At 40.0% G+C, this 18,570-nt stretch overlaps 2 protein-coding genes across 2 annotated transcripts; one reads left to right on the forward strand and one right to left on the reverse strand.

Annotated features, from left to right (window-relative positions):
- Window positions 1–1,869: 1,869 nt before the first annotated feature.
- Window positions 1,870–3,675, reverse strand: LOC141719589 (uncharacterized). The gene is made up of 3 exons (XM_074521964.1): window positions 3,244–3,675; window positions 2,018–3,132; window positions 1,870–1,897 (listed from the first exon to the last, which is right to left on the reverse strand). Exons 1-3 carry the CDS (start codon window positions 3,673–3,675, stop codon window positions 1,870–1,872), a joined length of 1,575 nt encoding a protein of 524 aa, XP_074378065.1.
- Window positions 3,676–6,771: 3,096 nt separating this feature from the next.
- Window positions 6,772–7,239, forward strand: LOC141719590 (uncharacterized). The gene has a single exon (XM_074521965.1). The coding sequence runs from the start codon at window positions 6,772–6,774 to the stop codon at window positions 7,237–7,239; it is 468 nt and encodes a 155-aa protein (XP_074378066.1).
- Window positions 7,240–18,570: the final 11,331 nt, after the last annotated feature.

The following is an 18,570-nucleotide window of genomic DNA, read 5'->3' on the forward strand; positions in this document are numbered from 1 at the left end:
TTCTGGGCTAGATAATGAAGCCCAGGATTCGGCGGTCCGGGCTGCTTTTCAGTTGGATCACCGGATCGAGTGGAGGTGGCCGACTCCGGACGAGAGGGCTCATCATAGGCCGGCTGATGGCTTCGTTCCCGTGTGGTTGGAGCATCTCCGGTCTGGATGGAATCCACACTGGCATTTGTTTCTAAAACATTTGTGCAAATATGTGTACAAGATTTCTCCAATGCAGATAACGCCTAATGGAATAAAGTGGATGACTTGGTTCATTGCCACTTGCAATCAATTTAAAGTTCAGCCCACATTCAAGCTGTGGCATCACATCTTTCATTTAGTCCGGTCTAGCCAGTTCCCGTTATATGAGCTTCGGTTCCGGGCTCCGGAGTGTGGATACGGTGGCTCTTATAGGCCCGTTATTCAGCAATCTTCGTTGAAGTTTTGGAATGGGGAGTTGATCATGCTCCGGGGTTTGGACTTGCACTATCTACCCCATATAGCTTCGGAAGGAGTCCGGACTCGCTTCCGCAGGGATGTGCTCCGGGGTGACGCTCTCCGGTTAATTTTTGCATTCTGTGAATGTCTGGGTTTCCAGATGACCCGAGACACCTTTATGAATCATAGAACTCTGCATAGGCTGGGCTGTAAGTAGTTTTCTTTCTTGTCCGAACCTTTTAGATGTTTCTTATCTGCTCCCCTTTGTTTTTGCTTCTTGTTTTTGACTTGTATTTTTTGTTTGTTTCCTGCAGGTTTGCCACATTATAATCCGGACATGTCGTCCTCCGCTTACAGTGATGCTCTGAAAGGTCTTGGCAAGGCGTTCAAGTTGCCAAAGAAGAATGCTGCTGGTGGCTCCGGATCGAACGCCTCGGCCGAGGAGGGATCACAGAGCAATGTCGTCCCCAATCCGGAGCCTGAAGTTCATGTTACCCAATCCACTCCGGAGCATAATGTTGAGTTGGATATGGGTAATGAGTTTGACAATCTTGAGGATCTAGGTCCTATTGGGGAGGTTCCGGGTGCTGATTCTGGGCGGAGGAGGAAGAGGCTCCGGACTCTTGGTTCGAAACCTCCTAGGGCTGAAAACTATGAAGCTGGCTCTGGGTCCGGGGCTGTCAAAGGGAAAGCAGTTGATGTTGATAGTCCGGATGAAGATGGTCCGGGGCTGGAGGAGAAGGTGGCTCGCTTCATGGCTGGGATTCCGACTCAACTTCAGTGGAGTAAGATGAATGAGTCCGGATTCGATGCCACAATGAAGGAGTGTTCCCGGCTCTGGGGTCAGGTATTTTCTTTCTGTTCTTGTTTCTTGCCTTGATTTGCCTTAGAATATTTTTCTGAGTTTTTCCATTTTTTGCAGCTTGGCGGTTATATGGCCGGATCAGCTTCTCTGGCCTACAATGAACTTAAAATCTCCCGGAGTACCATTACCGATAAGGACTCGGAGATTAGTCAGCTCCGGGACCAGATAATTGTGAAAGACAATTCCCTCTCCGGACTGAATAAGCACCTGAATGAGGTAACAATCCGGGCGGAAAATGCTGAAAAGGAGGCTTCCGAATTAAAGTCAGAGTTAGCTGAGCTCCGGAAGCAGATGTCCGCTGTGCGTCCGGAGTCTAAAGTTGTTGCTGAATTTAAAAGGTCCGAGGAGTACGATAGAGCCCTTGCCAATGCTGGTGCTCCGGAGATAGCTCGCTGCTGGTTGATTGCTGAAAATTATATCAAGACGAATCCGGAGGCTGATTGGGATAGTTTTGTTTCTGAGTTTATCAAAGCCAAGGAGGATATTGAGCTTGGACTAGGTGAACCGGAGCCAAAAAAGGAAATTAGTCTGGGAGCCTGGACCTTAAAGGTAGATGGTTCTTCAACAACCGAGAGGTTTTAAAGGTAGCTTGGGTTGACATTCAAGCTGTGCATTGCTATGGACTCATGTAGTCCTAACATGTCCCTTGGACTCCAGGCAAAAACATCTTTATACCCCCGGAGCAGGGATACTAATCTCTCCTTGAAGGACTCCTCGAGTCCTGACCCAATCCTCACTTTTTTGCTTGAATTGGTTTCATCTACTTCGACTTCTTCTGTTTCGACTGCTGCTTCAATTTTTGCTTGTTCTTTGTTTGAGATCATTTGATGAATCCGGGCTTCAGAGTTCATCTTTAGATAGTTGTTTGCTTTTTCAGGTTCTTCGGTTGCTTGCATGGTAGGACGAGGTTGGTCTAGGACTCGATTTGTCTTGTCCACTACCATGACTTGGTTGCTTGCCGGTTCTTCTGGACTTGTTTTGCTTGCTTCTTCCCTTGTCTGGGGTCGGTGCTTCTTCGTGCTTTGTTGCTTGCGAAGGACCGTAGTCTTCCTCTTGTTATCTTGATGGGTTTCTGCCATAACTAACCCCTGGTTGTAGCATATTTCAGCAACTCCGTAATCTCCTTTAATCTCCCCGACTCCCGTCGGGGTTGGGAACTTAATCTTGAGATGGGAGATTGAAGTTATTGCTTGCATCATAATTAGAGCTGATCTGCCAGTAATTCCGTTGTATGAGGAAGGAGCGTTGATCACATAAAACTTGATGACATGAGTCACTTGGTTAGGAGCAGATCCAAAGATGACTGGCAGATACAAAGTTCCTTGGATCGGGACTAAGTTGTGGCCGAAGCCATAGAGTGGGTCTTTTCGACATTCATTTGAGCGGACGTTCCCTAACTGCATTCTATCCACTGTGTGCTTGAAGAGGATATTTACTGAAGAGCCATTGTCTATGAGCATTCTTCTTACTTCATTATCGAAAATGTCTAGAGTGATAACCAAAGCTGCATTGTGATGAGGGTTGACTCCTTCATAGTCCTTGCTGCTGAAGGATATCACCAGGTCTGGGAGTGATTGGATTGAAAGTACTTCTTCGCCGAAGTCCGGGTTCCGGGGTGGGGAGTAGGATCTGCCTAGGACCACATTGACTACATTCTTTCCTTTCTTCTGCGCTTCCCCTCTGCTGTTGTCCCGAACTAAGTACTTGTTCATATTTCCCTTTTTCACTTGGTCCTCAATGAAGTACTTGAGTGATAAGCAATTCTCGGTCTTGTGGCCATGGGTCTCGTGATAACCACACTGCCTATTGTAGGGCCTGCTCTCCGGAGGAGTTTGCATTGGCTTCGGAGGATAGTAGAAAGGCTTGTCTTTGACTTCTTTCAAGATTTCCTCCCGGGTCATGTTGAGAGGAGTCCAGTCCGGCTCCTGCTTCGGCTCCCGAGATTGCTTCACGGGTCCTGGGTCGCTGTTCGACTCCTGCTTAGGACCAAGTCTTTGGAAAACCGGGTTTGCTTGTCTTTCTTGGCTTTGGTTGCTTTGCTTGAATTTCTTGTCCTGATGGTAACCCCCTTTCGGTCGGTCATCAGTGTTTTTACTCCTAGACCCTCCATTCCGGGTCATTATCATTGCCTGGAGCACATCTGTTTCCTTAATGAATCTGGCAGCCATGGAATAAGCTGCTGTCAGACTTTGCGGCTCCTTATTGATCAGCTCAACAATATACCTTTCGTTGTGCTCTGGGTCCAGGTTTCTTCTAAAGATGCTTAAAGCTTCCCTCTCATCCAGATTTGAAACTTTATTGATTGCTTCCTGGAACCGGCACATGTATGCAGAGAGGGACTCATTGTCGTGCTGCCGGATCGTCTTCAGGTGACACATGTGCATTTCGTGCGTTTGTTCGCCCGAAATCTCCTAAGGAAAGAGGCTTGAAATTCCTTCCAGGAGTGGATGCTGCGGGAGGGGATTCTGCTGAACCATCTCTGGGCCCCTCCCTTAAGGGTTGAAGCGAAGAACCTTGATTTCGTCAAGTCATTGTAGTAGTATATCTGCGCTATCTGCTCAAAGTAGTTCAAGTGCTCCTCCGGGTCTCCTAGACCATCAAAGGAGTCAAAGTTGTAATGCTTCAAGTTCCGCTGTCGGGGGATAGCTTCTAAGGAGTGGCTGAAAGGAGTGAGTGTTTCTCCAATCTCCACTCCTGATTCTCTGTCCATCTTCCTCTGCAATTCATAGATCATGTCTTTTAGGTCCTTCTGCTTCTCTTCTTCTTCATCATCAGAAATCAGCTCTGGAGTAGGGTCTCTCCGGGTTCTTTTGCTCCTAGACTTGGTCAACAGCTTCTCTTCTTCTAATTGCATTCTCTTTTGGATCTTTAGCTCGAGCTTTGCTTCTTCTTCTTTCCTGATTTGCTCCCGGACTTCTTCCAACTTTCTCTGTTTAGCAGCTTCTGCTTCTTTTTTGCCTTGATCTTTTTTGCTTTTCTTCCCCTTGGCTCCAATGCGGTCGAACACAGACCTCTTTGATTGCTGGGAGTCCCCGGATTCCTCCGGCTCCTCCTCTAGTTCTGCCTCTTCTTGGAGGCGGGTCTGCTCCTGTCTGTATAGTCTGATTGCTTCTGCTAGTTCATCACTTGTGAGGTTAGCCATGTGCTCTTCGGCTACCAGGACATTTGTGTACTTGTACTGATTGAGCTCTATGAGGGTCCTGGCATCCCTTGTGTTTACAATTCTCTCCATTACGGGAGTGTGTAGTGGTTGCTCCTGGAATGTTTCTCTCTCGGCTCCTGGGTCAAGAGCCTGGGAGTGGTCCGGCTCCTGGACCTGAGCACTAGCAGATGGCCTCCCAGAGGTATTCTTTCCTGGTCTTGCCATTTCTCAACAATACCAACAACAAATAACAACAATATGGCACAGAGAATATCGGTCTAAGGTTGCTTTATGAAATTTGCAGAAACTACCCAAAATAACAACAAATACTAACAAATAGCTTCCTGGGAGCAGTTCAAACGATTTTATGGGACTATTCAACGATGAAGTACAACGCAAATGTTATATTCAAACTAGAACAATAACGATTAAAACTAACGATAGCTCACACGAACGTGGCTTAATCAACAAAACGGACTCACACAAACGTGGCCTAAAGTAACGAGCGCATACAAACGTGGTCGACATAAAACAACATTCATTCTTACGGAAAGGGTTGGTTGCTTGAGTTCTTACAAGTTTGAATAAATGGACTATTTGAAGAGTTTGTTGATGAAGGTGAATCCAGGGGCACCGAGACCCAAGGATGGAGACCCCTCCTTCTAGCGCCAAATGATAACTCCTGGTGGCGGGGCTGCTCCTTCGACGCCGTCCTGGATCCTTCGCCGCTGTAGAGGTGTAGCTGTGGTTGGGTTCCTACAAAACAATACCGGAAGAGGGGTTGGAGTCCCGCGGCGCCTCCGGCGTGAGAGTAAGAACTAGCTTTTTGGGAAGATGAGGATGAATATAAATGTAAGGTGGCTGTGTGTGTATATGAGTGTGTAAGAATGATTAACCCCAAAACCTCACCTTCTTGTGCTATTTATAGCTCAAGGGTAGGGTTTTGGGGTTGCTACCTTTGAATCGTAACCATTAATTCTGGGAGCGGAGGGCACCTGGCTGGAGTGGATGCTTTACACGTGTCAGCGCGGGACTGGTCGAGGAATGTTCTGAGGATCCTCTGACACGTGCCCTGATTATTCCCATGATTGATGTGTGACAGTTGTCCCCGTCACGTGCTTGGGCCAACGTCTCACGTGTTGGGGTTTATCAAGGTTCCGCTTGCGGGACTGAGCTGGTCAGGAGTGGTAGTGTGCGGGACTATTCCTTCCAGGAGCTGCGTGGAGTTATGAGCCTAGGAGTAGGCATCCCAGGAGCTGTATGGTTAGGAGCTTAGAGTAGGCCTAACAGGAGCTGTATGTACTATCAGTAATAGTTTAGCTAGTTACACTGAAAAAACCGTTATAATAGGCATGTATGGTGTAGTGTATGTATGATTATTACAGTTATTGCTTCCGATTTGGAAGAGCAAATTAAGAGAAGCTATGAAGCTGATGTTTTTCTCAAGACTGTTAGTAGTGAACTGAAACAGGGTGAGGCTGTAGAACAATTTTTTATTCATGATGGATTGAAAAGGAAGAAAGGTAAGATCTTAATTGGTCCCGATAAGGCTTTAAGGGAGAAAATTTTCTTTTAGCATCATTTTACTCCAGAAGGGGGTCATTCTGGTAGTGATATCACATTACAGAGAGTAAAAAATCTTTTCAGCTGGAAAAGAATGAGTAAAGATATCAGTTTCCTGATCAGAAATTGTGAAATTTGCCCGAAGAGTAAGTATGATACATCTGCATATCCAGGCTTGCTGCATCTATTACCTATTCTTGAAGAAGTATGGACTGATGTGAGTATGGCTTTTATTACTGGTTTGCCAAATCCATTTGGTTATTCAGTCATATTTGTAGTAGTAGATAGATCGAGTAAATTATGCCTATGAACATCCATTTGATGCCGTTCAAGTAACTCAAATCTATCTAGATAATGTCTTTAAACTTCATGGTTGGCCTAAGAGCATTGTAAGTGGCAGAGACTCGATTTTTCTCAGCAAGTTTTGGCAGTCTTTATTTTCAATTCATGAAACTATATTTAGAATTTCAACTGCTTATCATCCAGCTATTGATGGCCAGACAAAGGTAGTAAATAGATGTCTGGAGGTATATCTCAGATGTATGTGCAGTAACACGGAGAATGAGTGGAGTAAATGGTTAGCACTTGCTGAATGGTGGTATAATACCCATTACCACACTTCTGCACATATTACACCCTATGAAATTGTATAAAATCAAGCACCACCTCTGCATTTACCAGGTGAAACTAATAATCATGAAGTGGATAGAAGTATGATCAGGAGAGAACAGATGCTTGCTACTTTGAAGTGTGTTTGAGTAAGGCTCAGAATAGGATGAAGGTTCAGGCTGACAAACACAGGATTAAAAGAGAGTTTAATATTGGTGATTGGGTGTGGCTAAAGACTCAACCTTACAGACAAGTGACAGTTCAACAAAAATCTAATCAGAAGTTAGCATCTGCTTATTGTGGAGCATTTCAGATTATTGAAAAAGTGGGAAAAGTTACATATAAACTCAGACTGTCATCAGAAGTGAAGATTCATAATGTTGTCCATGTATCTCAGTTAAAGGCGTTCCATGGTGATTCTCCAATGTTGTCAGTCCCTAATTGGGTGCAGCAACCTGCTAAGTCAAAATCAACAGTTGTTGTAACTATACTGGATCACGGGATGCTAAATGTTCAAAACAAAGCTCAAGTGCAGTACTTGGTAAAGTGGAAGGATGCTTCAATGCTGATAATTGTTGGGAGAATGCTCAAGCATTTGCTGACAAGTTTCCTGCAGAGTTACTTTAAGACTTGAGGTCAAGTCTTTTTGGAAGGTGGAGGATATGTTACAGTTAGCTTTACTATAACCTTTTTAGACCTGTTTTTAGTATTAATTCAAAATATAGAGAAGTCAAAATTCTGCACATTTTATATCAATTTGAGCGGGAAAATCTGTTATAAAACCAATTCATTTGGGGCTTGTAAGGATTCATTCTGAAAATTCAATAACAATTTATTTGTTTCTTGTGCTCATCTCCTTATCAATTTATTCGTAAAAAAAACATCTTTGTTTCTCATCCCTTTCTATATTGTTCTTACCAAATCATTCACAGATTGTTAAACTATTCTTAGATAATCAATTTAGGGTTTATAATTGCTTTGATTGTATGATCAATTGATGCAATTAGAGATCTAAATAGCGTTACAATCAGCCATACGCTATCACGCTCACAAACATGTCCAAGGATGTTGATACTCTTGTATGTATTCTTGTTACATACAAGTATATACAACCTCAACAGCTTCATTACTTAAATCTCAAAAGATATTAGCTGCACCACTGAGGAAAAGCATCATCACCAGACATTAACATATAACAGATAGAAGTTATGAGACGATGGAATGAGGAGTTGGGGGATGTATCACATACGAAAGAGTAACATGTTAGTTGCCCCTCTAATCTTCAAGAGACATCCTACGACCATCTCTAAGACTCCAACACATAACACCAAACATCGAAATGACTACTGTTGAATGGTTCAGTCATAGTAATAATAGCACCTCTAAGATATATAGCTATTCTATGCTAATCATTTACCACTCATCCCACTTGTTTAGAAAGTCATTCCACATCGCTTCGGCAACTGAATCACGGAAGGCTGCTGCAAGTTGTTCTTGTATGGGCATTCCCATATGCATATCAGGCTGATCATCAGGATCAGGTAGTTCTTCGGTAATCCCACCTTCAGCAGTAGCAAATAACCAATCATTTTTCTCCTCACTTCTGATAAGATTATGTATGACACATGCAGCAATAACTATATCTCTCTGTGTATGGAAAGCATATTGAGGCGCAAGTTTAAGAATGGGAAATCTTGTTTTCAGAACTTCAAAAGACCTCCTCATGGCCTTTCGTAAGGATGAGTGCCGGTGGTTAAACAGCTCCTTTGCATTTCTTGGTAATTGATTAGCACCTACATATTCATGGAGTTGGGAACGAACTCCGGGAAATGGAGCTATAAACCCTTCCATGTTGGAGTAACTCGAATCAACAAGATAGTACTTTCCTGTATTGAAAAAAAGAATATACTTAAACTATAAGGTACTTTATAACCATGTACTTTATAACAAATAGTCAGCATACAAAAAGAATATACTTAAACTATAAGGTACTTTATAACCATGTACTTTATAACAAATAGTCAGCAAGATAATACTGGAAACAACCTTCTGGAATTGGTGGAAAATTCTGATCTGGATCATCAAGGACAGCCCTCAATACACGAGAATCTGCAGCTGAACCTTCCCAACCAGGATAGATAAATATAAACTGGAGATCAAATGTACAAGCTGCTAGCACATTCTGAGATAAGTCGCCTTTCCAATTACGGAAACGCGACTGATCTTTTGCTGGTACATGTGCAGGTATGTGCATGCCATCTATCACACCTATGCAATCCTGAATGAATGGATAGTGAGGTGAATAACATACTGCTAATATGCATTGAAGTAACAAAAGAATGTATTCGAATATGAACCTTAAAATACGGGTAAAATCTACTGCTCGCAAGAATTTCTGGAGGGGTAGTGACTGGTGGTTGTTGAAGGAACTCACGAGACAAGGACTTGATTGCCTTCAAGACATTGTTGAAATGCCTGCTTATTGTTTCCCCGGAATGCTGGAAACGCTCTTGGATTACTCTGTTACGTTCATTGTGGCCAACTATGTTCAAGAAAATAGCCAATTGCTCCTCTATCATAACACCAGATGTGTCCCTTAGCATGCCTCTCCGGCGAAGACTCTCAGATAACTTGAGGAATACATGCTTATCCATCCGAAGCATTTCACGGCTATAATCATCACAACCATTTAGCACTTCAGACATATACCCTGTACCAGCAGGAGATATACTTCGACATGGCTGTTTACTGATACTATTATAGTAGTGGTAGCCAGCAGCAGCTGCAACCAGTTCCATCTCATCTAATTCCAGGTCACAGTCATCCATGTCGGTTTGTGTATCTGTAGAACAACAATACATATAAAGAATGTGTACCATTTACATTTCAGTTGCATATTAAAATCGTCTTAAATAGGATGGCATCCTTCAAGAAACACATAAAATCATCTTAATTAGGATGGCATCCTTCAAAAAACAAAAATATATAAGAATGGAAGAATATTTTTTACCGTTTATAAGCAAAGATATAAACAGAATCCAACATCACAAAAAACCTACAAAACCATCTGTCAACCCTACAAACTAAAAGGAATTACACAGTGGCCATCTGGTCACAGAGTCCAAGGTACTAAACCCGTGTAAAGGGGAAAGATCATTTAAGTTTTCAGACAGCTACACTAGAAAATGCATTAAATTTGTTCGGAAGCAATGTCAATCGCCTTTCACTCTTCAGAGATATAAAACTTTCTCTGAGATTAGGATTTTCAAAGAAATCCGAGGTAAGAAAGTAGAGGTGATGACCAACATGTTGCATATTATCCGCAACTTCTATGCATTTACTAATAGAAAAGCATTCCTCCTCTTCATTATTGCAGTTGCCCTCAATTTCGAAGCAGCTGCAAATTCTAGCATAGCGTTAAGCCGTCAACTATCACCAGTAGCCTTCCGGTTCCTCTTCCGATTACCAGTGCCTGATGCCCCAGTGTCACGCTTATTTTGCCTACCCAACATGTCTGTGTCCTCACCTGAGCCTGATGAAGCATCTTCACCAACAAATGCAGGATCAACAGACATGACCAACCAAAGACCTTGGTTCCAATTTCCTTCAGTTCAAAATAGCAACAAATGAAAACTAAATTGCCCCATACTACCCAAACCAAACTCATAGACCAACATGCAAATACATTGGAAATGTCAGATTAAATAGAACAAAGTTATTAACCAAAAACAGTTACTTTAAAGATGACAAGACCTTGTGATGCAGAACAGCTAGCTATAGAATACTTGGAAAAGGAGGATAGAAAGAAAAGAAAGTAACTGCCAGTAAATGGTTCCGAGTAGTTATGATTTTAAGCAGTTATGTGTTTGTTTATTATTTAGTTATTAGTAGTTATATTGTGATTTTAAAAGTTTGTAGGAATTAACCTCTAAAAGGTTGCCAGGTGTGCAGGTGGTTATTTGTGGAGGTAGTTATTGTAATCCTTTTGTTGTGTCTGTATATTAAGGCACTTGGTGTACAACACAGGGGGGTCAGTTTTATTCAATAGATTTTCAGTATGTTTACATCTTCTGTTCTTGAGGATTCAAGAATCACTCCTTACATATATTAAGGTTTTAGTCGATCACGTTGTTGATTCGCGACTCTTTGCATACCGCTGCGTCATTTGGCATCAGAGCTTGGTTTTGTTCTTGGTTTCATGGCTCCAAGTGGTGGAAACGGTAGCAATCCCTCGACTGATGACAATCAGGAGAGCTCTACGATGTTGAGGCAAATAGCTAACACTCAAGCAGAAATGACAAGAAGATCTGTGGAGTCGTTAGTGAACGTTGTTACTCGTTTGACGGAGACAATGGTTCAGAATCGGACACGGGATCATGAACTTCCTCTTCGTGGTGCACAAAGGCAGCAAGGAACAAATGTTCGAACTACACAAAGACAACAAGGTTTTGTTGAAAATTCTAGCGATGAAGAACTTGAGGATTTGGTTTTACAGAGAGGATCTTCCACAATTTAATGGTCAATTACACATTGAAGATTTTCTTGATTGGCTAATTGAAGTGGAACGGTTCTTTGATTACATGGAAATTCCAGTTGATAAGCAAGTGAAATTAGTTGCTTATAAATTGAAGGGTGCAGCATCTGCTTGGTGGGAACAATTACAAGTTTCGAGGACTAGACAAGGTAATCCTCCTATTCGCTCATGGCTAAAGATGAAAAGGTTGTTACGTGGTAGGTTCCTGCCATTAGATTATGACCAAATATTACTTCAGCAATATCAAAATTGTTGCCAAAACTATAGGAGTGTGATAGAATATGCTACTGAATTATTTCGCTTATCAACCCGAAATGATCTTGTTGAAACAGAATCACAACAAGTTGCAAGGTTTATCAATGGGTTAAAATTGGCCATTCAAGACAAAATTTCACTTATTGCAGTACATACTCTTAGTGATGCTTTACAACTGGCCATGTGAATTGAAACTCAGTTACAACGACCTACTACACGAAATGTACCTTACAAAAGAAATTCCATTTCTACACCATCTGAAGAATCTGAACCTACACTCACATCTTGTTCTAAAGAAAAGGTCATAATACGAAACCAACAGCCTGCCAAGCCTTATCATCCTAGGAACATAAATGGGATTGGAACGTCAAAGTCAGCCAATGTGAATCCATACGCACCATCTGGAGTTGATAAATGCTACCGTTGTGGAGAACCAGGCCATAAATCCAATCAATGTCCAAGAAGGGCTCGAGTTGGTTTAGCTACACATGATGAAGATGACAATTATGACATTCCAAACGAAGTTGATGAGGATGAAGATGAAATAACTTATGAAGATCAAGGAATATCATTGGTATCGAGAAAGTTGTTGTACACTCCTCAACATGAATTGTATAATCAGAAGCACAACATATTCACAACCAAGTGCACTGTGAAAGATCGTGTATGTGATTTAATCATTGACAGTGGGAATAGTGATAACATAGTTTCAAGTCTGATGGTAAAAAACTTGAATCTCCCTACAGAAAATCATCCTAATCCTTATTCTCTTGGATGGATCCGAGATGTCGGAGAAGTCAAGGTAACTCAAAGGTGTCAAGTTTCCTTTTCAATCGGAAAATATTACAAGGATGTTGTTTATTGCGACGTGGTTGATATGAATGCTTGTCATATGTTACTCGGACGTCCTTGGCAATATGATGTTGATGTTGTTCACAATGGCAGAGAAAATACATACACTTTCTTTAAAGATGGAGTCAAAATTATATTGGGTCCAAACAAAGGAGAAAGACGTCAAAAGACTTCACCAAGGGTAAAACATAATTTTCTTATTTCAAATAACATTATAAAGGAGGCAAAAGAAACTGGAAAACTCTATGCGTTGGTGATTAAAGGAGAGACCCCAGGTTCAGCAAAATATCCTTCAAAAGTACAACCCATAATAGATGAGTTTGCTTCCCTGGTTCCAGATGAGTTACCAGAATCTCTACCACCTGTGAGAGATATTCAGCACCATATAGATTTGTAGCCTGGTGTAAGTTTGCCAAATTTACCTCACTATAGAATGAGTCCTAAAGAGCATGCTATATTACAAGAACAAGTTGATGATTTGCTAAGAAAGGTTTTCTTAAGCCAAGTATGAGTTCATGTGCAGTCCCCGCGTTACTTACTCCAAAGAAAGATGGGAGTTGGTGAATGTGTATCGACAGTCGTGCCATTAACAAGATTACTATTCGTTATCGTTTCCCAATACCACGTTTGGATAATATGCTTGATATGTTGGATGGATCGAAAGTGTTCTCTAAAATTGACTTGAAGAGCGGTTATCATCAAATAAGGATCAGGCCAGATGAATGGAAAACAACATTCAAGACAAAGGACGGACTCTACGAATGGTACGTAATGCCATTTGGTCTTTCAAATGCACCAAGCACTTTCATGAGACTAATGAATCAGGTTCTCAAACCATTTATTGGAAAGTTTGTTGTTGTATATTTTGACGATATATTGATTTATAGTCACAATGATGAGGCCCATTTATATCACTTATGGGAAGTTTTCAATGTGCTTAAAGAGAACTCACTTTATGTCAACATTAAGAAGTGTAGCTTCCTAACAGATAAGTTAGTATTTTTGGGGTATGTGGTTTCTGCCGAAGGAATACATGTTGATGAAGAGAAAGTCAAGGCAATTAGGAAATGGCCTACTCCGCAATCTGTAGCTGATGTGAGGAGTTTTCATGGTCTAGCATCCTTTTATCGTCGATTTGTGAAAAAATTAAGTTCTATTGCAGCCCCGTTGACAAAATGCATGAAAGGGAAAGTCTTTAAGTGGACTGATGAAGCTGTAAAAAGTTTTGCTCTACTAAAAGAGAGATTAACAGATGCACCAGTACTTGCATTACCTAGTTTTGACAAGTTATTTGAACTTGACTGTGATGCATCTATCATGGGAATAGGAGTCACAAGAAGAAAAGCCTATTTTGCATATTATAGTGAAAAACTCAGTGAAGCAAGAAAAAAGTGGACAACTTATGAACTTGAATTGTATGTTGTTGTACAAGCTTTAAATGATCACCAAGCTTTAAAGACTATCAACAACACTGCCACTTCAAACCGAATGCATCTAAGGTGGATTAGTGATATTCAGAAGTTCACATTTGTGATTAAGCATAAATCTGGTAAACACAACAAAGTAGCAGATGCGTTGAGTCGTCGTGCTTGTATGCTTGTTACTATGCACAATGAGGTGGTGATGCCAAACGAAGAATTAAAATACTAGTTTGTATTTATTATATATTAATATTTAGATATAAATGTGTTTTGTTATTAATATATATTCTATTAAGACCATTCTAGATTATATTAGTAGAATAAAATAAAGGATTTGTTTCCTTTGATGAATTATGGTAGTTTATATATATAAGTATTTAGTTTTAAGGAAATTACTTGGCATCCAAGTAATAGTTATTTATATGAACTCATGTAATCTTTCATTATGAAATAGAATTGATCGATTATTATTGAATTGAGAATTATTTCTCTCTTGTTATGGGTTGCGATCATAACAAACATCTCTTCTGCGGTTGAGAAACTCTAGGGATGGTGATTCTTCTTCGGTTGTATCACCTTAGGCGTGGGTTTTCTGCGGTTAATCCACAAATATTTATCGTTTTACTTGTTTTTAGCCCTTGTCATGCATCAAAGTGGTATCAAGAGCCACCTTTCGTTCACAAATCTTTTATCAAACACCTTCCCTACAAAAAAAAGGAAAAAGAAAAAAACTACCAACAGTCCAAGCAACTACTAGAAACTGCTCAGCAGCCTCCGACGGCCACCAGCAGCCACCACCAGCCGCCGACAGCCACTAGACAGCCTCCGCCAGCCACCAAACAGCTTCCAACAGCCACCATCAGCCACCAGAAGCCCCTGAATATTTCAGGAAACATGCAAAACAACCCCAATCCTTATTATGACAGAATGGATACTGCTAGCAAAGTAAACAACCGTCTTGATAAATTTATGGATCAAAACAATCTAGGGCTACAAAAATTGGAGAATAAGCTTGAAGTTTTGAGTTTGCAAATGCAAGATGTGCGAGCAACACTGAAAATAATTATGGAACAACTTGGTGTGCAACATAATCCTCCGCCTCCACCCGTAAAACCTCCATCTCCAGGTGAAAAAACCAATATTCTTGGAACTTCTAAAGTTCAGTGCATCAACATGGAAAAACAAGAGGTTGAGAAGTCGTCCATTCAGTGTTTTAACATTGAAGGAGAGGTAGAGGAGGTAGTTAATACTCAAATTTTTGGCAACGACTAACACATCAAATTTTTTTATTTTGTGTGTGTTGTTACCGAAGATCTGGCTTATGGAGTTGGAATTCGAGGTCTTCAAGTGCCATGACACATCTCTTTGTTCGTTAATACTCAAATTTTATAAAACTCGTGGACAAGTTTTTTTCAAAGACGAGTTTTTTTCAAAGGCGAGGAGAATGATGCCAAACGAAGAATTAAAATACTAGTTTGTATTTATTATATATTAATATTTAGATATAAGTGTGTTTTGTTATTAATATATATTCTATTAAGACCATTCTAGATAATATTAGTAGAATAAAATAAAGGATTCCTTTGATGAGTTATGGTAGTTTATATATATAAGTATTTAGTTTTAAGGAAATTACTTGGCATCCAAGTAATAGTTATTTATATAAACTTATGTAATCTTTCATTATGAAATAGAATTGATCGATTATTATTGAATTGAGAATTGTTTCTCTCTTGTTATGGGTTGCGATCCTAACAAACATCTCTTCTGTGGTTGAGAAACTCTAGGGATAGTGATTCTTCTTCGGTTGGATCACCTTAGGCGTGGGTTTTCTGCGGTTAATCCACAAATATTTATCGTTTTACTTGTTTTTAGCCCTTGTCCTGCATCAGGTAGTAGGATTTGAGTACCTCAAGGATTTATATGCGGATGACGAAGATTTTGGTGGTACTTGGTGTAAGGTTATTAAAGGAGAGCATGATGCTGATTTTAATCTTCAAGATGGGTTTCTTTTTAAAGGAAGCAGATTTTGTATTCCTCATCTTCTTTGGGGATCATATTTTGCGTGAAATTCATGGAGGGGGGTTAGGTGGACATCTTGGAAGAGATAAAAGCATTGTTATGGCAGAAGAAAGATATTTCTGGACACAATTGAAATGAGATATGGAGTTTTATGTGCGAAGATGTTATAAATGTCAAACAGCAAAAGGTCATTCTGACAATTCTGGTCTTTACACCCCATTACCAGTGCCAAACATGCCTTGGGTCGACATTTAAATGGATTTTGTGTTAGGTCTCCCAAGGACGCAGCGAGGTATGGATTCTATTTTTGTCATCGTGGATAGGTTCTCTAAGATGGCCCATTTTGTTCCATGTAAGAAAATCGCAGATGCTTCTAAAATTGCTCATTTATTCTTTCGGGAAATTGTGCGTCTCCACGGCATTCCAAAGTCCATTACCTTTGATCGTGATACTAAATTCCTGAGCCACTTCTGAAAAACTTTGTGGACTAGATTTAATTCCACACTTAAATACAGCACTACTTGTCACCCTCAAACTGACGGGCAAACTGAGGTTGTAAATCGCACACTAGGGAACCTTCTAAGATGCATTGTCAAAGACAGACCAAAACAATGGGATCTTGCACTTGCACAAGCAGAATTTGCTTACAACAATTCGACCAACAGGTCTACTAAGAAGTCACCTTTTCAAATTGTGTACACAGTTGTGCCACAACATGTTGACCTTGTTCCTTTACCAAAGAAACCTGGAATGAGCATTGCAGCAGACCACATGGTGGATAAAATCCATCAATTTCATGACGAAATCAGATCACGTATAGAAGCAGCAAATGAGAAGTACAAAGAATCAGCAGATCGACATCGCAAGTACAAGGTGTTTAAAGAGGGGGATCTGGTCATGGTTCATGTGCGAAAAGAACGGTTGCCAGCTGGAACTTACAACAAACTCAAAGCTAAGAAGATTGGACCAGTTCGTGTTCTTCAGAAAATAAATGACAATGCATATGTGGTTGATTTACCAGATGATCTTGCCATCTCCAAGAGCTTTAATGTCAAAGATCTCTTTACTTCACCATGACAAGGCTTTCGTTGATTCTTCTTCATTAAACTCGAGGGCGAGTTTTTCTAAAGATGAGAGGACTGATACAGAACAGCTAGCTATTGAATACTTGGAAAAGGAGGATAGAAAGAAAAGAAAGTAACTGCCAATAAATGGTTCCAAGTAGTTATGATTTTAAGCAGTTATGTGTTTGTTTATTATTTAGTTATTAGTAGTTATATTGTGTTTTAACAGTTTGTAGGAATTAACCTCTAAAAGGTTGCCAGGTGTGCAGGTGGTTATTTGTGGAGGTAGTTATTGTAATCCTTTTGTTGTGTCTGTATATTAAGGCACTTGCGTGTACAACATAGGGGGGTCAGTTTTATTCAATAGATTTTCAGTATGTTTACATCTTCTGTTTTTTAGGATTCAAAAATCACTCCTTATATATATTAAGGTTTTAGTCGATCACGTTGTTGATTCGCGACTCTTTGCATACTCTTTGCGTACCGCTGCGTCACCTTGGTGCATAAGTGGATAAGATAAAGCTTGTATACCAATCGCGCATCATAGGAAAAAAAGAGCCTACCACCCCCTAGGCTTTAAACCTCATTAGACCAACCTCTCATAGCAAGATAGGCCTCTCATTTGCTCTGCAACTTTGGATTAATCACGTCCGAGATACACTGAGTTTGGTGGTTTATAGTAGCAAAGATAATAATAATAATCGTCTGAGTTACACTGAATTTGGTGGTTTATAGTCGCAAGATAATAATAATCAAGTTCGAGTTACACTGAGTTTGGTGGTTTATCATAGCAAAGATAATAATAACAATGAAAAATGGTGAAAAAAGGAAAGAGATCGGCACGAGAACAGTGTTTGAAACAAACGATGAAAATATATAATTTCAACAAAACAATATTATTTCCCAAATATTTTCTATATCTTCACACCTAACCTACTCAATGCATGCAGTCAGGACGCCTTCCCATTTCCAGTCTCCTAATACTTAAAAAAACGACATCTATTACCATTACATTCGAAAGAGATATTGAACAACAATGGCAACTGAGAAGCCGAATTTGGTTCTAGAAGCGAATCAAATGCTCGGAAAGAGAAACAACTAATCAAATGCTCGGAAAGAGAAACTAGTTGTTCTTTCGGCCCTAGACGACCTCTCTAAAAGGTACTTCCCGCAACATTGTTTAGCTGAAAACACTACATAATCATCTAGTCTTAGCTCCATTAAACGTCTTATCTACGTCAATTAATTAAAATTTGTCGGTTATCAAATTACCTCCAAACCACAAATAATAGACTAGAAAGCATACACGGAAAGTTCTACTCAAAATTTTCAACTAGAATGTATACAAACCTGCAAAACAGACATTATATAAATAGAAACATCGTATAAATAAAATAGTGTATTTCATCACACATTACATGTATATTTGTTTTGTACATAGAAACGAAAAAAAAAAGCGATGAAACCCTAGAAATTAAATCAATTATATTTAGCAAAAGTGAACTGAACAGTGCAGCAGCAAAAATAAATAACGTGTATGTACAATTTATATGTGTGTTTGTGTATGTATACCTTCCGACGATTCTCCGGCGAATTCGGGTGTGTGTTTTCTCTCACGGCGGCGCTGCTTCAGTCACTGTTTATTTTTTGAAACAATCTTGCATTGAACGAGATAAATGAGTTTTTTATTTTAAATTTTTTGAAATTTTAACATTATTATTGAAAATTTGTTTCAATTTTAAGATATTTTTTTGAAATATCTTTAATTAATCAAAATAAAGTGGGAGTATTTACATTAACTATATTCTTTCCAATAA

Source organism: Apium graveolens, chromosome 4 (genome assembly GCF_009905375.1).
Source record: "Apium graveolens cultivar Ventura chromosome 4, ASM990537v1, whole genome shotgun sequence".
NCBI lineage: Eukaryota > Viridiplantae > Streptophyta > Magnoliopsida > Apiales > Apiaceae > Apium > Apium graveolens.

What these genes read in the sequence shown, in the direction of transcription:
- LOC141719590 (XM_074521965.1), top strand. Translation starts at nt 6,772, where the DNA reads ATGAAGGTTCAGGCTGACAAACACAGGATTAAAAGAGAGTTTAATATT.
- LOC141719589 (XM_074521964.1), bottom strand. Translation starts at nt 3,675, where the DNA reads ATGCACATGTGTCACCTGAAGACGATCCGGCAGCACGACAATGAGTCC. An exon ending in CGAACAGCGACCCAGGACCC is followed by an intron (nt 3,133 to 3,243) that starts GTGAAGCAATCT and finishes TATCCTCCGAAG; the next exon opens with CCAATGCAAACTCCTCCGGA. An exon ending in AGCAAAAAAGTGAGGATTGG is followed by an intron (nt 1,898 to 2,017) that starts GTCAGGACTCGA and finishes AGCAATGCACAG; the next exon opens with CTTGAATGTCAACCCAAGCT.